Here is a 27,384-nt window from a genome sequence, read left to right on the forward strand (position 1 = left end):
TACTGACTCTGTAGTTTTTCCTTTCCTCAGATTCTGGGAAGTGTGGGCCTCCTGCACAGTCTCCAGAAGAGGGAATGTCCGTGGAGCCTAGTTAATCTTCAAAGGATTTCAGTACATAGCTAGAAACTAGGACCTTGTGGACACTGCACTTTGTTCACACTTCACCTCTTCTTACAGAAATCGGAAGCGATGCTTTTCAAAAATTTTTAAATCTGCTGGGTGACACCATCACTCTCAAGGGCTGGACAGGCTACCGTGGTGGTCTGGACACCAAAAGTAAGCTTGCCTCCTCCTCCATTCTGTTGTGTTTTGTAGAAGTTTTGTTTGCCAGCCTCATCTGAATTTGAATTTATACCCAGGGTGGAGTATGCTGTCTTATAACCGTATAGCATTTCTGGGTTTGTTCTTACGCCTGTACTTCTGTCATTTTATCTGCTCTTCACAGCCAGTCCTGGAGGTAAGCCAGGCAGGTGACGTGAGGCTCACTGGCCTAAATTTGATAAGCTTCAAATAGGGTACCCTGAGCCTCTGGGGGCCTTATCTCTGCACCAGCCCACGCTGAAGTCACTTCACAGATTCTGAATAAGGGAAGGTCAGGCGGTTTGTGAGAGCTTAACTGAGAGTACCTTAGCTGGTAGATGTTGGGATACAGTATTCAGCCCCAGTGGTCAGGCCCAGCTTCCCACCCCCATGACCCCTCTGACAAGCTCTGTGTGCCCATGGTCACTCGTGGAGTCCATCAGCCTCATTTCCCTTTCCTGGGATAATCTGATAGACACCCCTAGGAGTTAGACACTACTTTTATCTCTATTTGCAAGTTTTAAGAAACTGAGGCTCAGAGAAAGGTGAGGTAATGTGTCAGAAGAAACATAGCTAATGAGAACTCAAATCTGAGTCTGCCCAACTCCAAACTCCATGCTATTAGTCGTTATACAATGCTGCCAGGGATATAGCTCCTTTTGTTTTATGGACATGATAATTACTTGTACGTCATCTTGTGTTCATTTTGGCCAGGACACCAGCAGTAACTAGAAGGCAAGGAGCTGTAACATGCTGTCCCTTGGGGCTCAGACTTCTGATAATCTCCTCTGCTCTAAGCAAGGCATGAATGAAACAGCAAGAGAGCTTAGAGGGGGAAGAAGAGGCCCCCACGTGGGCAGTAGCCTTGCCTCAGCTGGAGAGGGATTCGTACTGTTGCCTCCACTCAGGTGGATGATCATAGGATCTTTGGAATGGGCTAACTGTGCTGTATTCCTCTAGCCTGCAAATAAAGACTGTTTCCTTACGGCCTCAGGATTCCCTGTGCCCACTAAATGCATATTGTATTTTACAGATGACACCACAGGGATTCATTCTGTTTATACCATCTACCAAGGGCATGAGATCATGTTTCATGTTTCCACCATGTTGCCATATTCCAAAGAGAACAAACAGCAGGTATGTGTGAACACGCAGAACACCCACCGGTGACCTCAGTGTGGAGAACGCATTGCTGACTTCATAGACTCAAAGACTGTGGATGTTCATACACGAGCTGAATTTCAGGACCAGTTTGGGGATGTTGTTTCCAGTCTGTTTGCTTGCAGTTTCACCAAGGCTTAGGAAGAACTACTGTCACTGGTGCTGGCCCCTTCAGGAGATAAAGGCTCAGACAGTCATGCACCTGTGTGTCTGTGTGACCATGTGTGTGTGTGCCTGTGTCTTGTCAGAATGGTTGCACGCATTTTTTCAGGTTAATGCAGGAGGTTAACACTGACCATTTCCCCAGTGGCCTGTGTCCCGTTGCAAAAAAAACTACCTAAGAACACTCTACCCACCGCAGAGATTAGCTGTTTCCAAGAGAAAACTTGCCCATTTGATGAAATCTAGATATAACAAAGATACATGCTGCTGGTTTTTTAAGGATTTGGGGGGTTCCATTTACCTTTGTATTAGATTCTTATCCCTTTTGTACACATTGAAGGCATCTGTGTAAGTAAATGTCACAAACATGAATAGACAGTTGTTCAGCAAAGACTTGCGAGAAATGTGAACCTAGAGACAGGATGTGAGGGCTAAAAGGGCTTTTTTCTAAACACTTATAGTCCTTATTTCAGTAAGACTCCAGTAGGAGAAAGACACAAAGCAGACCGCTGGGCTAAAAAGTGATGTTGTGATCATGAGACGTAGCGATGCTTCAGGGACATGCAGCTGGTGGGCTAAGGAAGAGCTAGTTCTGTTTGATGGTTTGGGGCCTGGAATAAGGAGCTGGAGGATTGTCTTACAGCCAGTGGAGACCCTCTGGAGAATTTAAACTTGCTCTGATTTTAGAAGGCTAACTGGTAAGGGACTGGCATAAGCAGGAAGTGCCTCGGCCCAGTAAGCTTACTTAAGTGTCTAAGAGTTCCTTTTTGCAAGCTTCTTCCCTTGTGTGGCTGAGGTGACCTATATTATCACTACCAGGCTTCACCTCTTAGGAGATGAAGCTCTTAGGATCCTGGGTTCATATGGAGAAGAGAGACCAAGCTGACCCTCACACTCACCATGAATTATGTTGACCTCTTACATCTCAACAATGATAGGGAAAAAATTCCACTGAAATATTTCATAACCCTTCTCCTCCCCCAACCCTGACCTTTTCAGCCCCGTACATTCACCAAAATTGCCTGTGTCCTGTGACAAATGATGGCATTAGTCGGAGACAGGAGGAATAAATGTGACAGATCAACCTTTGCCCAACTCCAGACTTTAACCTTATCTTTTTGAAGGGGCTGTTAGCATATTAAGACAAAACAGGCTCACCAGGAGCACTGAAATGTTCCCAGATGAACTCCAGTGTTCTCAACGTCTTAGCTGGATCTGTGGGTAGTACTTGCCCAGCATCAGTAGATGTGAAGAAAATCACAACTATGAAACTTGTCTCTATTACCAGAAAGATAAAGCAGGGGGGAAGGGAGCCAAAGAAGTGCAGAATGACAGTGAACCTTCTCGGTGCAGAGAAGAACCAGTAACCGCAAGCCTCTGTCTGTACCTGCCATGGTCTCTTTGGGGCCTAAGGTAACGGTCAAGAAATCTTGGTGGCTCATAAGATCTTGGTGGCTCTTTGATCTCCTAACATCTAAAACACTAGTGGAACAGTCTGAGCCACATCCCAAATCTGATGTAAAGAAACAAACTTTCACAAAGATTTTGTAGATTTTGGTTTTACAATAACTCCTTCATCTCTCTCCTCTATCACTGAAATAAACCACAGTGGGGGCAAGGAAGCCGGTGTTGATATTTGTCTTTCTGGGGCTTGTCTTCTCCCTAACATCTGTGATATACTCGCCCCTAAGATCCAGTCTCCCAGCGCTCCAGAACCCAAGGCAGCTTTCAGTTCAGTTCAGTTCAATTCAGTTCAGTCGCTCAGTCGTGTCCGACTCTTTGCGACCCCATGAATCGCAGCACGCCAGGCTTCCCTGTCCATTGCCAACTCCCAGAGTTTACTCAAACTCATGTCCATTGAGTCAGTGATGCCAGCCAACCATCTCATCCTCTGTCGTCCCCTTCTCCTCCTGCCTTCAATCTTTCCCAGCATCAGGGTCTTTTCAGATGAGTCAGTTCTTCACATCAGGTGGCCAAAGGATTGGAGTTTCAGCTTCAACATCAGTCCTTTCAGTGAATATTCAGGACTGATTTCCTTTAGGATGGACTGGTTGGATCTCCTTGCAGTCCAAGGGACTCTCAAGAGTCTTCTCCAACACCACAGTTCAAAAGCATCAGTTATTCGGCACTCAGCTTTCTTCACAGTCCAACTCTCACATCCATACATAACCACTGGAAAAACCATAGCCTTGACCAGACGGACCTTTGTTGGCAAAGTAATGTCTCTGCTTTTTAATATGCTATCTAGGTTGGTCATAACTTTCCTTCCAAGGAGTAAGCGTCTTTTAATTTCATGGCTGCAGTCACCGTCTGCAGTGATTATTGCCAAATTCAGACTTAAACAAGAGAGTGGGGATGACCACTAGACCATTCAGGTATGACCTAAATCAAATCCCTTATGAATATACAGTGGAAGTGAGAAATAGATTTAAGGGACTAGATCTGATAGACAGAGAGCCTGATGAACTATGGACGAAGGCAGCTTTCAGGACCAGATAAAAGCAGAGGCTCTGTGTCAGCCCTGGACCCAGCCCCAGTTCTGCCTCACGGTGGCTCTGAGATCCTGGACTCACTGTGTGTGATGACAGCCCCAGGGCTCAGTTCTCAGCTCCTTTCTCTGCTCTTTCTACACTCACACACCCATTCATGTCCCAGCGCATCTCATGGCTCTGAATAGGTTTTATCTGCCACAGACTCCCAAACTTACATCCCCAGCCAGCCTAGGGGGAACTCCAGACCAAATATGCAGCCTTCTTGACGCCTCCCCTGGGCTCCGCGTCTCATACCCTGCCTGTCCAAAGCTGAATTCCCTCCTCTTTCAGTGTCTGGGGCAAGATGGCCTTAGAATCATTCTTGATTCTTGTCTCTCCTTCTCATCCCACATTCAGTTTGTCAGGAAATCCTGTGGGCTCGACCTTCAGGTGACACCTGAGCTTTTGTCACACTTCAGTTACCATGCTGAATAAATGCCTCTCCAGCCTCCCTGGTGCCCTGACAGAGTATTTCTCAATCCACCGGCCAGAGCGATCCTTAAAAATGCGTGTCAGCCTCTTCCCAAACACCTAGTGGCTTCCGCTTCACTCAGAGTCAAACTCAGATCCTTAGAGTGGCTGAAGGCCCCGAGTGGCCTCCGCTCCTCTCTGGTCCCCTCACCCACTGCTCTCCTGGTTTCCTCCCTTCCGGTCACATTGTCTCCCTTTCCTGTCCCGAGTCACCAGACACTGCTCCACTTAAAGCTCCAAGGCTTTAAGTTACCCTTCCTTCTGCCTAGAACTCTCTGCTACCTGGTATCCTCTGGCTGACTCACTCACCACCCTCAGATCTACCCAAATGCCCGCTGTTAAAATGACCCCATGACTGAATTAAAGCCACAACCCACCCAACCCCAGCGCCCCCAGGCCCCTGCACGGCTCCCGTTCCTCCATGGCACACAGTGTCACCTAACATTACACATATTATTTAGAATACTTGTTTACGTTTACTGTGTAATTTCTGTGCGCACTGCTAGAGTGTATGCCCCACGAAGGCAGGAATTTTGTCTGCTTTGTTCCTTGTATAGAGCAGGAGCTAAATAATTACTTATAAAAATATACATAAAAACTTTATTGAGACATATTTCATATACCATTCACTTAACCCACTTAAATATGTTCACATGATTATTCAGCTATCACCACAGTCAATTTTAGAATATTTCATTACCCCGAAGAGAAATCTCTCAGGGCTTTGCCATCACTCCCCACTCCCTGCTGCCTAGCCTCTGGTAACTAGCAACCTGCTTTCTCTTTCGATTTGCCTATTCTGGACATTTTGTATAAATGGAATCACATCATATGTGGTCTTTTGTAACTAGCTTCTTGCACTTGTCATGTTTTCAAGGTTTGTCCATGTTGTAGCCTGTATCTGTATTTCATCCCTTTTTATTGCAGAATAATTTCCTATTTTATGGATACATTTTGTTTATCCATTCATCAGTTGATGGATCAGCAATTACTTATTGTCATTTTAACATAACGTTTACAATTTTAACCACTTTTGAATTTACAGTTCAGTGACATTAATTCCATTAAGTGCATTGTTGTGCAGGTCATCACCACGGTCCATCTCCAGAACTTTATCATCTTCCCATAATGAAAGCCTGTACCCATTAATCAGTAAATCCACATTTCTCCCTCCCCCAGCCCTTGGCACCCACCGCAATCCTCTCTGTCTTGATGAATTTCATCATTCTAGGAATCTTATGTAAGTGGAATCATACATTTTTCCTTTCTGTCTGGCTTATTTCACTATCACAATGTCCTCAGGTTCATCCATATTGTACCATGTGTCAGAATTTCCTTCTTTTTTAAGGCTGAGTAGTATTCCACATTTTTATACCATATTTTCTTTATCCATTGGTAGATGCTTGAGTCATTTCCACCTTTCAGCTGTTATCAATACAGCTGCTAAGAGCATTGGTGTACAAATATTTGTTTGAGTATCTGCTTTCAATTTTGGGAGTATATACCCAAAAGTGAAATTACTGGATTATATGGTAGTTCTGTGTTTAATTTTTAAAATATTTTTCCCAGTAGTGGCTCTGTTTTACATTCCTACCAGCAATGCATGAGCTCCAATTTCTCCACATTTGTAACAACACTTGTTATTTGAGTTGTTTTAAAATAGCTATTCTGATGGGTGTGAGGTGGTATCTCATTTTGCTTTTGATTTGCATTTCTCTAATTATTAGTGATATTGAGCATCTTTTGTGTTTATTATCCATCTGTATATTTTCTTTAAAGCATTGTGTATTCAAGTCCTGTGCTTATATTTTAATCACATTATTTGAGTTTTTTTGTTGTTGTGTTGTAGGAGTTATTTATATATGATTGAATATATGACTTGTATATGTTTCTCCCATTTTTGGGGGTGCCTTTTTATTTTGTTGATAGTATCCTTTATTGTAAACAGAAGTTTTAAATTTTAATGTAATCAAATTTATGTATTTTTCTTTCATTGGCTATGCCTTTAGTGTCATATCTAAGAAGTAATTGCCAAAAATCTTTTTGCATTGAATTGAACTGAAATTATCAGAGCATCTCTAAGCCTTAGTTTTTTCATTTGCAAAATAAGAGTATTATCTTATATGAGTCAGATAGAGATCCTGTTCTCAGGAGCTTACAATGTAGAATAGGGGACACACGAGGGATCCACGGAGAAAAGTGAATCATTCTCTTTGGCCAGTTATGCAAAGGTCTTAGACAGGGCTTGGCAAACTATGGCCCATGGACCAGATCCAGCAGACTGCTTGGTTTGTTAAATAAAGTGTCATTGGAAAACAATCTTGCCCATTGATTTATGAATTGTCTACAGCTGCTTTTGTGCCACGACAGCAGAGCTGCATGGTTGTAAATAGTATGATCTGCATACCCCAAAATACTTACTGTCTGGACCTTAGTTGTTGTTCAGTTGCTCAGTTCAGTTCAGTTCAGTCGCTCAGTCATGTCTGACTCTTCGTGACCCCATGGACTGCAGCACGCCAGGCTTCCCTGTCCATTGCCAACTCCCAGAGTTTACTCAAACTCATGTCCATTGAGTCGGTGATGCCAGCCAACCATCTCATCCTCTGTCTTCCCCTTCTCCTCCTGCCTTCAATCTTTCCCAGCATCAGGGTCTTTTCAAATGAGTCAGTTCTTCACATCAGGTGACCAAAGGATTGGAGTTTCAGCTTCAACATCAGTCCTTTCAGTGAATATTCAGGACTGATTTCCTTTAGGATGGACTGGTTGGATCTCCTTGCAGTCCAAGGGACTCTCAAGAGTCTTCTCCAACACCACAGTTCAAAAGCATCAAGTTGCCCAGTCATGACCAACTCTTATCGACCCCATAAACTGCAGCACACCAGGTTTCCCTGTCCTTCACCATATCCTGAAGCTTGCTCAAACTCATGTCCATTGAGTCGGTGATGCCATCCAACCATCTCTTCCTCTGTTACCCCTTATTTTCCTCCTGTCCTCGATCTTTCCCAACATTGGGGTCTTTTCCAATGAGTCGGCTCTTCACATCAGGTGGCCAAAGTATTGGAGCTTCAGCATCAGTCCTTCCAATGAATATTCAGGGTTGATTTCCTTTAGGATTGACTGGTTTGATCTCCTTGCAGTACAAGGGACTGTCAAGAGTCTGGACCTTCACAGAAAAGATTTACTGACATATACACAATGGAATATTACTCAGCCATAATAAGGAACGCATCTGAGACAGTTCTAATGAGGTGGATGAACCTAGAACCTATTATACAGAGTGAAGTAAGTCAGAAAGAGAAAGATAAATACCGTATTCTAATGCATGGATACGGAATCTAGAAAAATGGTACTGAAGAATTTATTTCCAGGGCAGCAATGGAGAAACAGACATAAAGAATAGACTTATGAACATGGGGAGAGGGGAGGAGAGGGTGAGATGTATGGAAAGAGTAACATGGAAACTTACATTACCGTATGCAAAATAGATAGCCATGGGAATTTGCTGTCTGGCTCAGGAAACGCAAACAGGGGCTCTGTATCAACCTAGAGGGGTGGGATGGGGAGGGAGGTGGGAGGGAGGTTCAGAAGGGAGGGGATATATGTATATCTATGGCTGATTCATGTTGTGGTTTGACAGAAAACAGCAAAATTCTGTAAAGCAATTATCCTTCAATTAAAAAACATTAATTAAAAAAAAAAAAGATTTACTGGCCCTAGCTCTAGAAGATGATTTTAGAAAGGTCAGCTGGGGTCAGATTAGATAGGGCCACTGTTCTCACCAAGTATGTGCTTCAGAACTAGTGAAGGCATTCATTTATATTTTTAAATGTGCATATTTGAGCCCGTCCCCAGGGAATTCTGATGTAATGCCTCTGATCTGGGGGCCTTGAACTCCAGGCTAAGGAGATGAAGCAGGAGTGAAGGTGAACCTGATCAGAGCAGTAAAGTGGGAGAGAATGGAGGCGAGGAGACTGTTAGGAGGCGCCTAGGGGAGGGTAGTGAAGATTAAATGCAGGCCTGAGTTGGATGAGGAGCGGAGGAGACTGCCGGATGAGCCAGGAGATGGGCTGGAGAAGTTTGGGAGGCAAGGAGTCAAAGATACTGAAGCTCAGGGCTCTGTGAGCATTGGAGTTTGTTTTGCTGCATTAGCGCATTAACTCTGGGAACATACCGTGTGTGAGCGGCCTTCTCAGTGATGCTGTTCATTTGCATCCAGGTGGAAAGGAAGCGCCACATTGGAAACGACATCGTCACCATAGTGTTCCAGGAAGGGGAGGAACCTTCTCCTGCCTTCAAGCCTTCCATGATCCGCTCCCACTTCACACGTATCCTGGGCCTGTGTGAACCCTCCTGAGGGTTAGCCTCGCTGGACCTGAAATGACCCTGAAGCCTAATGTTATGGTGGACTGGCACATGCTGTTTGTTTTGCTCGCTAGATCCCAGGAGCCACTGTCTCTGTCCACTGCAGTGATGGATGGACTTATTTATTCTCAGAGAATTCTTCACTTAGGAACTGTCTTCCCTTTCCTCAAGTGTCTATGAAATGAGGGGAACTTCCTACCCTCCACTGATAATAAGGGAATTAGAAGAATTATAGGTAGTTAATGCTCTGAGAAATTTACTTTAGGTATAAAAAACTTGCAAGCTGAGATAAAAAGCCAAAATGATGTATCTTTGTTGGTTCTAAGTCCTGGGAATGGCTGCTGCATTACCATCTCTTGACATTTGAGAAGTGATAGAATTAATCCTATTTTTATTTGCTTTCCCTCCGCTTCCTCACATCCCTCTTTTAGCTCACATTGCTGAAAGACCTACTGAAGACCTACTGAAGTTCTCAGTAATGTCCAAGCTCATTGCACTCAGACAGACCTGGGGCATGAGCATGGCCAGCCCAACACATCCCCAACCATGGCCCCATTGTCCTGGGCCACTGGCCATGACAGTGAGACCCAGCTGTCATGCTGCCCATAATAAGTCAAAGGCAAGTAGCAGTACCTACAGGTTTCCCATAATAAGTAAAAGACAACTAACAGGCATTTTTCAGAATGAATTCTGGTCTAGTTATTCATGTTCCCTGGAGACCCCAGTAAAGATGCTGGGAGCTAGGACCATTGTGACTCATGGCATCTTCAAATAGATTGCTTTGCATCCTCTAGCTTGTTCGCTTATGTCCTAACATTATAGAATGTAAGTTTTTCTTTAAATCATTTATTTGGGGGCTTCCCAGGTGGCTCAGGGATAAAGAATCCACCTGCCAATACAGGAGCTGCAGGAGACACGGGTTTGATCCCTGGGTCAGGAAGATCCCTCGGAGGAGGAACTGGCAACCCACTCCAGTATTCTTGCCGAGATAATCCCATGGACAGAGGTGCCTGGCAGGCTACAGTCCATGAGATCGCAGTCAGACATGACAGAAGCAACTGAGCACATTTATTTATTTGGCTGTGCTGGGTCTTAGTTGTGGAACTCGAGATCTTTGATCCTTGTTGTGGCATGCAGGATCTAGTTCCCTGGCCAAGGATTGAACCCAGACCACTTGCATTGCAAGCACAGAGTCTTAGCCACTGGACCACCAGGGAAGCCCCAGTATGTACGTTTTTAAAAGCTGAAAATTGCCATGAGGGCAGGGAAGAAAACAGGTATGCACATACACATTAATAATAAGTGATATCTTGTTCTGGTCACTGGGATGGAGGACTAATATTTCCCCCTTCCTGCAGCGGTTCTTCTTACAGAACAAAAGAAAATTCCAGGAGGGTGAGGGAGGTGACTCAGAGTAACAGAGAGATCATCATTATTTTTAGAATTTCCTTTCATTATGAGTTTTAGATTTGGAACTGGGCTCGTTTGTTTCTCCAAAGGGACAAATCTAAGAGTGGGAGCACTCTGAGGGATTGAAGAGTATGGTATTTCAACCCTAGCTAAGAGAAGCTAGGGCTGGGAGATGCTGGGGGAGGAGGAGGAATGGGAGAAGAAAAAAAAAGCTGGTGGAGGTGGTACTATTTTAGACTCAACGTGCCCAACATGAGCAAAGTAGATTGTGCCTAGAGACTGCCACCAGCTACACTGTTTGGGTTTGTTTTGTCTACTAAAAGCCAGACGGAGAGAGAGGGAAAGTATACAGTGGAAACATTTAAACTGCTTTTCCTTTCAAAATGTGTGAGATGAAATATCTGGCTAATTTCATTGGGGATCTTGTATATATTTCCAGGCAAGGGAAGTGATCTTTTTGCTCTGGTTTTGCTTTGTCATAGTGTTTTCATAGCGTGATTTATATTGCTTTTCTGACAGATTTGGAGGTGAAGCCCTTTCCCAAAAGGATGAGCATGCAGAGGTCAAACCTGTGTCTCCCCTGGCTGTCTCTCTTTTTTTTTTTTCCTGGCTGTCTCTTTTACAGAAGTCAAGGTTCCAGGGTGACAGGTGCCCTGACCCCAGGAGAGCAGGTCCAAGATGATCCTTTACCTGGGGTTTACCAAACACAAGCTTTTGACTGTGTGCATTGGGTCCTTAATTGATTTCCTTAACCATCACCACAGATATTTTTGCCTTAGTGAGGTATGATCAGCAAAAGGACAATTACAGGTTAGTAACAACATTATCTTGACAGCTTGTTCTAATTCTCATGTCTACATGTTAATTTGGCATTCATTTTATGAGACTCTTGATTTATTACCTATTTCTTGATTGACTTGAAAGACTGTGTCTTCAGGAAAAGCTTGTTTCATATAGTGTTTTGTTTTGATTTGGGATTTTTTATTTGGCTGCACTGCGTCTTAGTTGCAGCACTCAGGATCTTTAGTTGCAGCATGTGGGATCTAGCGCCCTCACCAGGGATTGAACCTGGGACCCCTGCACTGGGAGCATGGAGTCTTAGCCACTGGATCACCAGGGCAGTCCCCTGTTTCATACCGTGTTGCTCTGTGCAGAAGACCGGAGGGTCAGGGCTAGCTTGGAATGTGATTGTGCTCCACAGAGAGCACAAATGTGATATGTTTGATCTTGCCCAGAGCACCCTCCTTCCTAAGCTATATCCTTGCCTGTTTATCCTTTTGTTCTCAAAAATTAATCTGTTAAAAGGTATCATGATGTGGAAAGAGGATGAACTATGAGGCAAATAGACCTGGGTTGGAATCCCAGCTCTGTTGCTTACTAACTTTGAAGCTCTAGGGGAAAAGTGTTTATCTTCTTGGAGCCTCAAGCCTTGTCTGTGGAAGGAAGGTAATGGCTCTACTTTGGCAGGATGCTGAGAATCCACTGATGCTATGTCTTAAACTGCCAAGTATGCTGCCTGTTGTGCAGTGGGTGCAAGTGGTGGTCTTTGCTGTCATTACTGCGGTGGGTGACTTTCCCACTGCTTGGTGGGCTGGACCATGAAGGATCCAGGAAGACCTGATCTTTGCCCTAAAGTAGATAGGATTGCTGCATGGTGGCCGAAGTTCTGGAAGCACAGAGAATGCCTTCCTCCTGTGGAAGTATTCCTAACACATCACATATGCAACTGGAGAAATTTAAGATCCAGACATTGATGATCTTTTAAGAAAAACCAACTAACTCTACAATGTTCTCTACACAGGCTGAAAATATTTTCAGAGGAAAGCGTACCACTCTTTGGCCCACCTTTGCCATCCCCACCGGTGTTTACAGACCACCAGGAATTCAGGGACTTTTTGCTAGTGAAATGTAAGTTTCTATTTTGAAATGTTTTTGTACCTTGTTCTACATCAAAATACATTCCTTCTAATTCTTGCAAGATGCTGTACAGAAGATATCATCATTTAAGCATTGATTGCATTCCATGTTCTGTTAATTTTTTGTGAGAAATGTATTTAGTTTTCTGATGGTGTTTTGGAGGTCTCTCCACCAAATAACTAATATTTATTCAGTTCAATAGGCCTAGCTCGGTGCTCTTTTATATGTGTTGTATCACGTTCTTACAACCCCATAAGGAAATATGGTTATATTCATTTTACATAATAGAAAGTTGAGGCCCAAGGATCTAAATAATTTGCTTAAGAATGCTCAGTCAGCAGCACAGCTGGGATTCAAACCCATAACTGTCTCAACCTCAAGCTCCTAGCTCTACTGCACACTTCCTATTCTGTGTGCTAATGTGTAACTGGGCATTCCACTGTATTGACTCTCAGTGTCTGTAGTCCACTAAACCACCAGCTTTTTCTTCCAGAAGAAACTTTTATTGGGCTAAGAATTCCAGTACTCTGCTTGGGCAGTGGTGGTGTTATTTTTTCTAACAAAATGCAGCAAATATATATTTAATCCCATCAAATAGCATCCTATGGTTTGGCCCATGTGTTGGATGGATGGGTGGATGGGTGGGTAGGTGGATTAATGGATGGATGGATTAGTGGGTGGGTGAGTAGGTGGGTGGAATGGTGGATGAGGGCAGGTTTGGGTGTGCTAGGTCTTCAGGTAATTAGTTATACCCTCTGCTCAGGAATCTTGTTATCCAACAGGAAAGGCAAGATAGATATACCTATGGACTATGAGTTTGTACAGAGAAATTTAGCGAGTTTTTAAGGATTCTTCCATGAAAGAAGGGTAGTAAGAGCATTAGGAAATGGGTGGCATTTACTGTGAGAAGTTTCCTTGAGAAAGACATTCTTCAATAACCTAACATTTGTATTTCCCTTTGTAACTTGATTTATTTTAGTAATTAATGGTGAAAAAGCCACTTTGGAAACCCCAACATTCGCCCAGAAACGTCGACGAACTCTGGATATGTTGATTCGATCTTTATACCAGGATTTGATGCCAGATTTGCACAAGGTAACCCCGGGTCCGTGGTCTTCTTTCCTTCCCACGGGGTCTGAATTGAGAACACAAGTCCTCGTGATGGTCCTGGTTTTGAGTGTAGCGTCTCCTGATCCTTGCTGTCAACGCTGGACTGTGGCCGCCAGGGGCTGGGGTTCTCTCGTGGATACCATGGGAAGAGGGGATGTTGAATGTACATGTGCAGGAGTGCGACTTTCCTAAACAAGCCTGAGGGGGTGGCCATGCAGGCGGGGGCATGAGTGCCAGTCCACAGCCCCCGGGGCAGTGGCGGGCTTTGGGGTGGCTGACCTGGGGTGTGCCGCTCAGCGTTACCTGTGCCATGGGACTGATGGGCAGGCGAAGTAGAGTTTTGGGAGAGAGACTACGCTGTCTTAAGGTTTTCTGGAGATTTACTGTCGAGCACCACATTCAGGCACTGAAATATGCCTGTGCATTTACTGAAAATCCACATTGCACCAGACACTTCCTAGGCTGAAGGTGTATCCACACTGATGAGACCCAGCTCCTCCCTTGAGGAGCCCAGCACCTCGAGGGCCCCACACACTTTGGAGGCCTCCAGACTCAGTATAAGATCGCCATGTGTCAGGGTGGCTAACAAGTGTTAATGCAGAATGAAATCTTCATTGTTTAGAAGCATTTCTCGCATTTAACAAAGAACACAGAACAAGTAGGGACACTCCCCTAGAATCAGTGCGGCCACAAACTCCAGCAACAGGAGTTGCTACTGAATGTGAACATAAATGTAGTTTCTGGTCTCACCCCGGGGAGATGAAGAACATCAGAACAAACTGGTGCTCATGTGGTCCTTTCCCTTCAAACCAGTGACCATCGCCATCTTATAGGTGCCCTTGATTTCCAGCTGGTCTCTACACCCAGCTACTTACAGGGCTTGGGCCAGACCAAACCCAAGGCCCTAAATAGCCAGCCATAATTGGCAATCTGCCCATTTCTTTATTTCCTTAAAGTCAAGGAAGGATGAAGAGAGAGTTATTGTTCAGTTGCTAAGTCATGTCCCACTCTCTGCAACCCTATAGACTGCAGCATGCCATGCTATTCTGTCCTTCATTATCTCCCCGAGTTTGCTCAAACTCATGTCCATTGAGTCGGTGATGCCATCCAACCATCTCATCCTCTGTTACCCCCTTCTCCTCCTGCCCGCAATCTTTCCAAGCATCAGGGTCTTATTCAGTGAGTTGGTTTTTCAAATCAGGTGGCCAAAGTATTGGAGCTTCAGCATCAGTCCTTCCAATGAAGAAAGGGTACCAAGAAGAGTATGTGATGTCTTTGCAGATCTCAGCTGAAGCATCACTGCCTTAACAGGCCTTCCCCAGCCCCCAGCTGAAGCCAAGTGCCCCTGTTAAATGCCTCCAGATGCTTTATGTATCTCCCCTTCATAGAAATTATCCATGTGCCAGTCGTGTAGTCAGTTACTTTATCTTCCCCATAGACTCTGCTCCATGAGGACAGAGATTGTGTCCACCACATTGCCCAGATCCCACAGAGCATAGGTGCCCAGCCACTACATGCTGACTGCAAGCATGCACCTAGTTCTCTGACTGCTGTCTGGAAGAAAACTGACATTTACTGAGTGTGCTCAAGCACCTCCCATGCATTTCCTCTCTTAGTCCTTGTAACACACCTCAGAGACAGGTATTAGCGACACAAAGACACTGAGACTCAGAAATTAAGTTCCTTGCCCAAAATTACCCAGAAGGCCACAGAGCTGACAAGTCCAGGGGGCCCTGTTTGCATGGAGTTGAGTGCGTCGTGTTCCGGGGCACCTTCTCTGAGAACGGCATCCTTGGAGCTGTGCAGCGTAGTGGCCGATCACTCTGGGAGGTGGTTAGTGAGTGGAGCGGCTGGTGTGCTTGCTTTCTGAGCCCTGCTCTCAGCCCTTCCGCGGGACTGGCTCTCCCCCCGTTGACTCCTTAATCCCTCATGCCTCACACAGACCTGGGCGGACACGGGAGCGGTGCTCCATGTATGCTTATTGAGTGAATGAATAGAGGCAGCAGAAGTAGGACTGTTTGGACAAATAGGTTTGTGGATTAAGAGAAGACAAAGATGAGATTTGATAACCATCTTTGGAATTTATAACTTGTCTTTCTTTTTCAGAACATGCTTAATAGACGATCTTTCAGTGATGTCTTACCGGAGTCGCCCAAGTCAGCGAGGAAGAAAGAGGAGGCCCGCCAGGCAGAGTTCGTTAGAATAGGACAGGTGGGTTTTCCTCTGACACCTGTTGTGTAAGACACGGAGTTGTGAGTCCATCCAAACCAGATGGCCCTTCTGCAAGGAATGTCATGTTTGCACACTTCTGGAGGAGCTCTGTCACTTCTCTTAGGATCATTGGGGAACCATAAGGAGGATTTTTTTTTTGAATTTTATTGAAGTATAATTGATTTTCAATGTGTTAATTTTTGCTGTACAGCAAAACGATTCAGTTATACATATTTATATTCTTCTTCATATTCTTTTCCATTGTGGTTCATCACAGGATATTGAATATAGTTCCCTGTGCTGTACAGTAGGACCTTGTTCTTTATATGAGGAGGGGTGATGCTGGCTGGGAGCAAGAGGCCACAGGGCTCAGTCCCTGCTCCCTCTTGTCAAGGGAGCACATACCATTTGCTTGACTCCTGGGGATTTTCTGAAGAGTAGAGAGCCAATTTAGGGAAAGCACCTTGAACTGGACCCTGGCAGGAGTCAGCACAGTGGGGTCTGTCCTTGCAGGAGACCCTGATTTCCCCCCTACCGCTTGGAAGCAGTCGTCACAGAGAGGTGGCTACCGGGCATCACCTTATTCCAGGTTTTAGAGGAATCCATTTCCTCTCTGCCTGGCTCCTCCGTGACATTAGTGTTTCTCAGTTCTGGAGGTGACACAGCCTTCTGCCTTGGTCCCATGTCACAAGAAGGAGGAGAAGAGCTATCTGCTGCAGACAAGATTCTGACCTGAAAGTGGAAGCTAATCAGCAAGGCAATCACGAAAGCTTAGCAGCAAAGATAACCTTTTCCCAAAGCAGGAGCCCTGTCACCGGGGCCTCCAACTTTGGTCCGTGTTCAAAGATAGTACCCCGACTCTACTTTCAGAAAATCTGATTCATCAAGTTTGAGGAAGGACCTGCGGATTTTTTTCAGTACTGGTGGTTTGGAAATAACTGTACTGATATATTGATCAGTTGAAATGACAGAATGCATTTGAAGTCATTAGATCCAGCTGACTCCTTTCCTTATCTTCAGTGATAGGGCAGCGTGGGTACCTGAAACAAGCCTGAAATTACTCCTGTTTCATTTTAAAAAGTTTTTTTCAAGTCATAACTTGATTCTTCTGCTTTTACTGCCTGATAAACTGAAAGAGATCTCTGTTCTGTAAGGCACTAAAGCTGAAATCCATCGTGAGAGGGGATGCTCCATCAAGCTTGGTGGCATCGGGGATCTGTAAAAAAGAGGTGAGTTGATGCTTTCATGTTCAGCTTTGAATGTCCTGTGTCTTCAGGGAAGTTATTGAGATTCTTAGAAAGAGCTCTGTGGGACAGGAGGAAGAAGAGCTTGTCTGTGGCGGAGTCTGCCGACGAAGCCCTAGGTAAGGTTGGGCAGCATTTAATGAGCGCCTCCTGACTTCCATGGTGTGCCTGCACCTTTGCTTCAAGGGGCAGAGCTGCTGGGCCGGGCCTGGACAGGCAGACTGAGCCCCGCAGTGTGCCTCAAGCCTTGTGTGTGTACAGACCGCTCGGACATCCTGACCAAATGAGGCTCTCGCCAACAGCTCTGCAGCCGGGCCGTGATCCTGTGTTTGCAACAAGCTCTCAGGTGGCGCCTGTGCTGCTGACCACGGACGCACTCAACAGCAAGGCTCTCGGGCAGTATTTCTGCAGCTTCGTGTGGGCTAGAGCCACCCCCCGGACCTCTGATTCCGTAGGTCTGAGCGGGCCTGAGAGTGTGCGTCTCCCTCGAGTTGGTGCCGACGCAGCTGCTCAGAGGCCACCGCTCAGCAGTCACTGCCGCCTCTGCCACCCATTCATGGCACGGCGTCTGCTCATTTCTGCTCCCGTGGAGGAAGAACCAGGTGGTCATCAAGCACAGAAGAGAAAACACAGAAACAAATCACAGTGTGAACTTACTGTTTGCATTATTTGCATTGTAAAGTCGTACCCTACATACTTCATTATTATCTATGTTCAGAATATGTAAAAGATAATTAAATGGAACAACTCCACAGACAATGTATCACTGGAGAAGTGGCCATTGTAAAAGCAAAAGAATTATGAATATATCTACTTTCGCCCTAAAGGTATAGATGATCTATATCTGAACTGTAGAACCTACACAGTTCAAAGTCTGGTTTCAAGAAAATGATGCGCTCAAAATACAACCAGTGCTGAAATACCACAGCCAATTTAAGACAAGACCAATGGTAAAGTATCTTTTCCAAAGGTTGCCAAAATTCCCACTGTCTGCTTATTCATTTGAATAGTAGAATTTGTAGTGTTGTCAAGGACTTCATAGATCGCACAGTCCAATAAGATTTAGTAACTTTCTTAAAAAGTTCTTAGGGAAGTGCCATTCCAAGTAATGACCTGCACTTGGGCAGCCCTCTTTCAGTTTATAAAATATCTTCACGTCCTTTGTGTGATCTTTTCACAACAGCCCGAGCCTCATCTCAGCAATGAGGTCACTCATTTTGAGGCTGGTAGGTTTCATAAAGGGATAGCATGATTTTCCAAGACAGGAATAATTCACACAGTGTTTACCCTCATCCCAAACAGCACCAGGTCACCCAGGTGACCTCAGAGCCATCACTCCTACTTCGAGTGTGCCAGCATGTGCTCACTTAGAACTTACAAACACACCCATGTACACACGTTACGTGTGCACACAGGCACATGCACACAGGTACAGCGTCAGGTAAAAGTGAAGATGTAGGGCGTCAACTCATCCCTGAGAATCTCTATAGGCTTCCTTGTCCTTTGAGGCCAAGCCACATGCTCTGGAGGGAAGTTAATGGTTCCAGGCATCAGCCACAGCTCCAAGGGAGCAGTAAGGCAGTGCCGACTATTCCTGCTCGATCAACATGGAATGAAACCAAGGATTCGGGCTCCATGACATGAACGTGTCACGTGGGGGAACATGAGTAGGTTTCATCGGAGCCCTTGACATATTCCTACGAACAGACATTATTTTTTTTCTTGAAGATTTCATAGCCATAAGTGGGTCAATAAGCCTTTTCATGTTAAGATGATAGCAGTTTCTTGCATTGTGTGTGGTTTAATAATTTTGCCAAATCAGCAGCACAGGAATCTGACTTTTTTTTAGAATTGGGTGGGACTTCCTTTCATAAAGAACTATTGTGAAACCTCCAAAAAAAAAAAAATAGGCACCAATTGGTCCAACTTCTAAAAGAAACATTTGCTTAGAAAACATTACTGATGCTTCCCTAGCCCTTGAGGGCATCATTATAATACAGGTCTCGGTGCCAGAAACACCTGACTGAGCCTTTTCCTGTTGCATGCATTTCTGGGAGGAGACTTTTTTCCTTAAGAAAGGTGACTGAGTCAGAGCCCGTCTGGCTCCGGGGCGGGGGCGTCTGTGCTGCTGCTCTGGGTGGTGTGTGTGCCTTTCCCCCACGGGCCGGCCTGCTCCTCTGTGCTCTCAACCTTCCTGTCTTGTGTTGCCCCGCAGCCTTGGGAGCCACAGTGTTTCTGCAGTAACTTCCCTCATGAGGCTGTGTGTGCGGACCCCTGGGGCCAGGCCTTGCTGGTTTCCACTGATGCCGGCGTCTTGCTAGTGGATGGTTAGTGAGTAGCTGCTCCTTTAGCTGTCTCTCTGTGTGACTTGTCTTACTTCTAAGATGGGTGACCACTGGTCAGCTCCCTTTGGATACATGTGTCCTCAGCGGTGAGGTTAACACAGTTTCATCCCCTTACAAAACTACCTTGTTGTTTTCAACACACAAGCGAGAGGGGGAGGCATCCATGACAATTTCATCCCTTCCCCAAATCTCTGATTAATCTGTGATGCAAGAGACACGAGTTCGATCCCTGGGTCAGGAAGATCCTCTGGAGAAGGAAATGGCAATCCACTCCAGTATTCTTGCCTGAGAAATCCCATGGACAGAGGAGCCTGGCAGGCTACAGTCCATGGGGTTGCAAGTGTCAGATATGACTGAGCGACTGAGCACTGAGTACATCAAACGACCTGCAAGGAGAATCTCCTTTGCAGGAATACTTGTCATGATTCCAATGTTTGACTTTAAATCAACATGGCCACATGGTTCTTTAGAACCTCTGTCTCAGGGATATACTCTCTCTCAAACCACATTTTTTTTAAGGCTTCTAATTCAGAATGTACTCAGTATCTAAAACAAACAATAAGGATCTTAGATAACCTGTTTGATGGATAGAGAAAGAAAAAGATTTTGACAAGACAGATCTCAACTCAATATTAAGTCAAACTTCTCACAGCCAGGTGAGTCAGCCTGCCCCAGGGAGGCAGACAACTCCCTGTCACCACAGATCAGTCGCCAGTGGGACATGACCTTGGCGAGGATGCCCTAGAGGGAATTCAATTTTGGGTGGGGATTTAATTTAGATTCAAGAAATGTGCAGGAGGTCTCTTGGATTCTTCCAGACTCCTAATGAGTGATAAAGCATCTAAAGGATAGTAGCAAGTAACCAAATAAAAGAATTTATTTAAAAATAAAACAAAAATAGACCTTGGAGGCTTAGTCTAATCTCTTAGTTTTACAGATAAAGAAAAGGAGTCCTAAAGAAATTAGGACTTCTCTGGTGGCTTAGATAGTAAAGCATGTACCTATAATGCGGGAGACCCAGGTTCAATCCCTGGGTTGGGAACATCTTTTGGACAAGGAAATGGCAACCCATTCCAGTACTCTTGCCTGGAAAATCCCATGGACAAAGGAGCGTGGTAGGCTATAGTCCATGGAGTCTCAAAGAGTCGGACACGACTGAGCGACTTCACTTTCACTTTTCTTTCAAAGAAATTATGTGACTTGCCCAAGTCCTAACAGTTAATTAGTGGCATTTCTGGGACCAGAACCCAGAGGTGATTCCTCGTCCGGTGCTCTCTCCACTTAACCAACTACATTTTACTAAAGTTTATTAAAGTTGATTAAACTCTACCAGTGTTACCATTTTTAGCGTGATGCAGATTTCCAAAACCATCAGTTCAGTTCAGTTCAGTTGCTCAGTCGTGTCCGACTCTTTGCGACCCCATGAATTGCAGCACACCTAGCCTCCCTGTCCATCACCAACTCCCGGAGTTTACTCAAACTCATGCCCATCGAGTCGGTGATGCCATCCAGCCATCTCATCCTCTGTCATCCCCTTCTCCTCCTGCCCCCAATCCCTCCCAGCATCAGGGTCTTTTCCAATGAGTCAACTCTTCGCATGAGGTGGCCAAAGTATCGGAGTTTCAGCTTCAGCATCAGTCCTTCCAATGAACACCCAGGACTGATCTCCTTTAGGATGGACTGGTTGGATCTCCTTGCAGTCCAAGGGACTCTCAAGACTCTTCTCCAACACCACAGTTCAAAAGCATCAATTTTTCGGCACTCAGCTTTCTTTACAGTCCAACTCTCACATCCATACATGACCACTGGGAAAACCATAGCCTTGACCAGATGGACCCTTGTTGGCAAAGTAATGTCTCTGCTTTTTAATATGCTATCTAAGTTGGTCATAACTTTCCTTCCAAGGAGTAAGCGTCTTTTAATTTCATGGCTGCAGTCAAGTCCTGGACAAATAATTATGAAAAATTTTATGATGAAAAGAATGTCAAATTCTACCTGTTTGCCTTTTTGGGAAAGAGAAAGTAATTTCATGATTATTTGTAAGACCTGTCTGAAAACAGAAAAAAATTCTCTTTGAGTTGCTTTTTTGTAAAAGTAAAATCCAAACCAAGAATACCCAAGTCCCTTTATGAAATTTGCATCTTTATGGATACAAAATGTAATGGAAGTGTCAGATATAAGGATTATTGTGATTGCCAGGAAATCCTCTTCTTTCAAACTTGAGGAACATTGTCTATGCAGGTGGTAGCCATATATATCCACCACCAGCTCGCATGTATTACTCAGATTATTACTTTCATGTCCTGATTATGCAGTAATGCTTCCCTGTTTGCTTATGCTGAGAAGAGAATAACCCTTAAGGCTTTCTTTGTATTCTTTGTTGTGCTTTTAAGCCATAATTATCTTGTTATTTCTTTGTTTGCCTCTGTCTTGTCTACACTTAATTCTATTACGAATTGTTTCCATTAGTGAATCTTCCCAGTTCGTTTCAGGGCAAGTTACACTCTATCCCATTAGCCTCTGCTTAATTTCATTAGACTCATCCCCTTGAGAGTCTGCTCCTTTCAAGGTCACTATTAAAAATTCTTTGCATTCTAAGTGTAGCAAAACCTGCTCTGAAGGGAGACCAAATACTGAATAAATATGCTATCACCATTTGTTTTGTTTTGGTAATAGAAAAGCCAGATCATCTAAAAGATGGTTTCTTCATAGAGAGGTTACAAGAAGGAATCCATAGTTTTGAAACAGTCATTGAACCCACATTACTTTCTCATATCCTTGCCTGCTCTTCCTTCCTGTGCCATATATAAACCTATCTAGCCACAGGAGTACGTGAACGCTGTATATTGTCACCCTGCTTATTTAACTTACATGCAGAATACATCATGAGAAATGCCAGTCTGGATGAAGCACAAGCTGGACTCAAGATTGCTGAGAGAAATACCAATAACTTTAGATACGCAGATGACACCACCCTTATGGTAGAAAGCGAAGAGGAGCTAAAGAGCCTCTTGATGAAAGTGAAAGAGGAGAGTGAAAAAGCTGGCTTAAAACTCAACATTCAGAAAACTAAGATCCTGACATCCAGTCCCATCACTTCATGGCAAATAGATGGGGAAACAACGGTAACAGTGAGAGACTTTATTTTCCTGGGCTCCAAAAATCATTGCAGATGGTGACTGCAGCCATAAAATTAAAAGATGCTTGCTCCTTAGAAGAAAAGCTATGACCAACCTAGACAGCATATTAAAACGCAAAGACATTACTTTGCTGACAAAGGTCTGTATAGTCAAAGCCATGGTGTTTCCAATAGTCAGGTATGGATGTGAGAGTTGGACTATAAAAAAAGCTGAGCACTGAAGAATTGATGCTTTTGAACTATGGTGTTAGAGAAGACTCTTGAGAGTCCCTTGGACAGCCAGGAGATCCAACCAGTCCATCCTAAAGGAGATCAGTCCTGAACATTCACTGGAAGGACTGATGCTGAAGCCGAAAAAGAACTGACTCATTAGAAAAGACCCTGATGCTGGGAAAGATTGAAGGCAGGAGGAGAAGGGGACGACAGAGGGTGAGATGATTGGATGGCATCGCTGACGCAATGGACATGAGTTTGAGCAAGCTCCAGGAGATGGTGAAGGACAGGGAAGCCTGGTGTGCTGCAGTCCATGGGGTCGCAAAGAGTCAGACATGACTGAGCTACTGAACAACAACAAAGCCACCTGAGAAAGATTTGGTAAAGAGTAAGTGCTAATTTACTCTGTACAGAGTTGGGCAGCCACATGGTATCCCTCTGTTTTAACTGTGAAATGACGTGCTTCTGTCACATTAATTCTTCACATCAGGGTTGTTCCCTTGCTCACCCCATCAGTCCATGGGCATGCAGTGCTGTTTTTAGGTTACAACACCAGCTTAGAGCTCAGACTTTGTCCTTGCATGGCCTTCAGTTCCACAAGTTCAGGACATGTGCTTTGACAATTTTCTAGCACCTCTGAGCCTCAGATTTCTCATTTGTTAAATGGGAATATTAGAAATTCCTACCTAATAGGGTCATTGTGGGACATTTACATTAAATGACACCTACAACACTTAGCATTAAGGCCTGATATGTAGGAAGCCCTGGGCTTCCTACATGCCTGGCCTTAATGAAGTAATCATAGTTATTTAGTCAAATGCAGAGATGGACACTGAAATGAATGATCATCTCATGGTTTGAAAAAAGGAGTCTTGCCCCCACAGAAGCACAAAGAGCCTCACAATGAAAAAGCCTGAGGTATTGGAGGAAGGAGAGTGTTTGATGAGCTGCCCCCATCATGAAGGACAACTAGAGACAAGTCATCTGTTTCATAAGAGCTTAGCAGGCTCTGTGCTCTGACAAATCCAGTGCTCTCACTGGGCTGCAGGAGCGGGAGACTCCTCCCCAGGGTCGGGGTGAGGGGTTGGGATTCTTACTAATCCTAATGACGAAAGTTCTGCCCCCTCCTGGGCACCATCCAGTGAGGGATAAACTCCCAGACAGACAGGTTTCTGGAAGAGCCAAGATCCTTAGGGCCTCCTGCACCTAAATTATAATTAAGGAAACACCCAAACCCACAGCAGAACACTTGAAGACCTAAGTATCTTCAAAGTGCAGGTAAAGAATCACCTAGACACTTCTGCCTGAAATGTCTATACATCCTGGGACATCTTTGCCTTGCCCTGATTCTGTCAAGCTCAGAACAGACCCTTTGCTTAAAGTGAAAGTGTTAGTCACTCAGTCATGTCTGACTCTTTGTGCCGCTATGGACTGTTTCTCACCAGGCTTCTCTGACCATGGGATTCTCCAGGCAAGAATGCTGGAGTGGATTGCCATTCCCTTCTTCAGGGGATCTTCCTGACCCAGGGATTGAACCCAGGTCTCCCGCATTGCAGGCTGATTATTTACCACCTGAGCCACCAGGGAAGCTCTTTGCATATGGAACTGCCTAAATTCTTTAAGTCCTCTTTGTCCAAGGGACTCCCAAGAGCAAAGTTCAGTTCAGTCATTCAGTTGTGTCTGACTCTGCAACCCCACGGACTACAGCACGCCAGACTTCCCTGTCCATCACCAACTTCCAGAGCTTGCTCAAACGCATGTCCATCAAGTCGGTGATGCCATCCAAAGCAGCAAAGTAATTGCTAGCAATTTAAGATCCCAATAAGTAAGCTTAAAAACAAACCCAGGACTTCCCTGGTGGTCCAGGGAAGTGGTTAGGAACCTGCTTTCCAATGCAGAGGACATGGGTTTGAGGGAACTAAGATCCCATATGCTGTGGGGCAACTAAGCCTGTGTGCCACAACTAAGACCCAATACAGCCAAATTAATATTTTTTAAAAATCCTACACGTACTTGCTGTGTCTTTAAATCATCCGTTTCCCTGAGATCTTCCCAGATGTTTTCACTGAAATTAGTTTTTTCATGTTATTTGGGAAATGTAATCAATATTTCTCTTATTTTTGTCTGAAAAGAAGATTTCATATTCCTATATGGAGAAATACTGAAAAATGATAGGTAACCTACTATTGATGCAGACATAGGCCATGTTGGAATAGGGTGTTTGTTAAATACAAAAAGAAATTCTAATTTTACTTTCTTGAGAAGTATGCAAAATAACCTAAGATGTGACGTGGTTTCAAATATGACACCAGAAAAATCAGAAAATATTTAAGAGAAATGACTAAGTGTATTAGCACTTTTTAAAACTTGGTATTCAGTTCTTTGGAATAATCCCAGCCAAAACTGGGATTGAGAGATGCTGCCTTTTCTTTGATGAACATTGAGGAGAAGACTCCAGCTTCGGGGCCCTGCTGTTGTGCTCCCTGTATGGAGTTGTGAATGCCTTTGGCAAAGAAATGCCAGTCCTTCTCCCTGAGCTGAGAGGGCACTAGTGCTTGAACTTTCTGTGTCACCCTTAGGAAAGATCTAGAAGCTGACCTCCTTCCTTGCCTAGGGAGAAACAGAGTCTAAAACTACCCACAGGCACATTTCATAGGTTCTAGAGAGTATGGGCTGGGTGCAGCGTTGGGTAACCAGGCTTCTTTTCCAGATGACCTCCCATCAGTGCCCGTGTTTGACAAGACTCTGCCCGTGAAGCAGATGCATGTGCTGGAGGCACTGGACCTTCTGATCCTCCGAGCAGACAAAGGTGCTACTCCTCCCCGGGGGATGCTCTCTGGGAGGAAGGGGAGTGTGTAGCCTATGGCCAACACGAGGGTCTCGGGGCTCTGGCTGCATCACCGGTGCCAGCTGTTTCTTCTGGTGCCCAGGGCTCAGGTCCTTGGTGGCCTGTTTGTTCTCTGAGGCAGGGATGATGAGGGAGAGAAGGGGTGGGCGTCCTTGATCACATCATTAGGTGAAAGCAATGCAGGGCTTCTCCCCAGTTCTGGAACACCTCAAATCCTGATTTCTTGAGTAGTAAGCTTCTACACAGTCTGCACCTTCAGTTCTTCCAGGTCGTCTTACTTTCCCATCCATCTCCTCCATCTGCTTCATCCCACCAGGGAAAGATGCCCGCCTCTTTGTCTTCAGACTGAGCGCTGTGCAGAGGGGCATCGAGGGCAAGCAGGCCGTGAAGGGCAAGTGTGACTGTAGAGAAAACAAGCTCGAGAAGACAAAAGGTGACACAGTTCTTCATATTTTGGTGGTTTCATCCAATTAATCGTTTTCTCAGGCTGCCCAGATTTTACTGAAGAAAAAAAAAAAGAGTAGGAATTTGATTTGATTTGTTTGTTTTTTCACTTGGAAGCATCACAAAGGTAGTGTCACTTGTTCCCTAAGAGAAACTTGAGTTATAGAGAAATATGTTGAGGGCTCAAGGAAGTTTTTGGTCTTATTTGACAAGTTTGGGAGGTGAGTTAAGCTCTGTGAACAAACTTATGAAAAGAAACTTTTAGAATTTTGTTCCTGGAACTCTGCTCACCTTTCAGTTTAATGCATGTCATGTAGTGGATGTGAATATAAGTCCACAAACTCTAGAATAGAGGGAAAAGAGCTTTCCTGTAACTCAACCTAATTTTTCCTTCAAGTCCCCACTTTGCCTTATGGCAAAAACATCCTTAGTCATTTCATTGCCTTATGTTTAATTTCCAGGGTTCTTAAATATCACCATATTGTCAAAGCTGAGGGCTCCCACCACTTATGTGTTCAGCATCATTTCTTTCTCTTCCTAGGCTGCCACTTGTATGCCATCAACACTCACCATAGCAGAGAGCTGAGGATTGTTGTTGCCATTCGGAATAAACTGCTTCTGATCACAAGGAAACACAACAAGCCAAGTGGGGTGACTGGCATGTCACTGTCATCTCCCCTGTCAGAGTCACCTGTTGAAGAATTCCAGTACATCAGGGTAGGTTTTTTCTTCAAGTTGTTTCCCTCCTGGCCAAGGTGCCCCGAGGCAGACTCCCTCCTTCCACTCAGGGTCTGTCATCCACTGGGGTTGCCCTGTGGTTCAGTAACCGACTGGGGAAGCCCTCACCTGTGGCCCTGGTTTCCCCAGGAGACTAAGGCAAACAGTTTTTCCGACGCCATCCAGCTCATTCACATAGTTAACACCTAAAGATGCTGCTCTAGGGGGGATCATTTTGAAATATATAGAAACTTGGAATCATGCTGGGCACCAGAAATTAACACAGTTGTAAAGTCAATTATACTTCAGAAACAAACCCATGGAAAAAGAGACCAGATTCATGGTTGCCAGAGGCAGGGAGTAGGGGGAGGGTGAAATGGAAGAAGGTGGTCAGAAGGTAAAAATTTCCCATCGTGAGATAAATAAGTACCAGGGGTATAATATACAACATGATAAATATAATCAACACTGCCGAATGATATATACAAAAGTTAAGAGAGTAAATTCTAAAAGTGCTCATCACAAGGGAAAAAAAATTTATTTTTCTTTTATTTTGTATCTGTATGAGATGCTGAATAGTCACTAAATTTATTGTGGTGATCATTTCATGATGTATGTATTAGGTCGGCCAAAATGTTTATTATTATTATTAAATTTTAAGACAAGGACCAGACAGTCTGAGGGCTAACACAGACCACACTGTCAAATCACTTTTGTAAAATTGTCTCCTGGCCTCTCCCCTTTGCAGTGAACAGAGGTCTGAGCCTTGAGGACAGATTACAGAATGGAGCCGTCTAAC

At 44.6% G+C, this 27,384-nt stretch overlaps 1 protein-coding gene across 4 annotated transcripts in view; it reads left to right on the plus strand.

Annotated features, from left to right (window-relative positions):
* The window catches only part of GARNL3 (GTPase activating Rap/RanGAP domain like 3), a 159,070-nt gene that overhangs the window by 111,582 nt on the left and 20,104 nt on the right, over positions 1-27,384 (plus strand). For all 4 annotated transcript variants that reach the window (XM_043469599.1, XM_043469601.1, XM_043469600.1 and 1 more), the window contains 12 exons: positions 178-276; positions 1,334-1,437; positions 8,842-8,950; positions 11,162-11,207; positions 12,199-12,305; positions 13,294-13,409; positions 15,531-15,635; positions 16,790-16,864; positions 19,095-19,206; positions 25,287-25,385; positions 25,741-25,857; positions 26,410-26,585. In XM_043469599.1, coding sequence (XP_043325534.1) covers positions 178-276; positions 1,334-1,437; positions 8,842-8,950; positions 11,162-11,207; positions 12,199-12,305; positions 13,294-13,409; positions 15,531-15,635; positions 16,790-16,864; positions 19,095-19,206; positions 25,287-25,385; positions 25,741-25,857; positions 26,410-26,585 — 1,265 coding nt within the window. The remainder of the gene's footprint in view (positions 1-177; positions 277-1,333; positions 1,438-8,841; positions 8,951-11,161; positions 11,208-12,198; positions 12,306-13,293; positions 13,410-15,530; positions 15,636-16,789; positions 16,865-19,094; positions 19,207-25,286; positions 25,386-25,740; positions 25,858-26,409; positions 26,586-27,384) is intronic.

This window comes from Cervus canadensis, chromosome 5, assembly GCF_019320065.1.
Source record: "Cervus canadensis isolate Bull #8, Minnesota chromosome 5, ASM1932006v1, whole genome shotgun sequence".
NCBI lineage: Eukaryota > Metazoa > Chordata > Mammalia > Artiodactyla > Cervidae > Cervus > Cervus canadensis.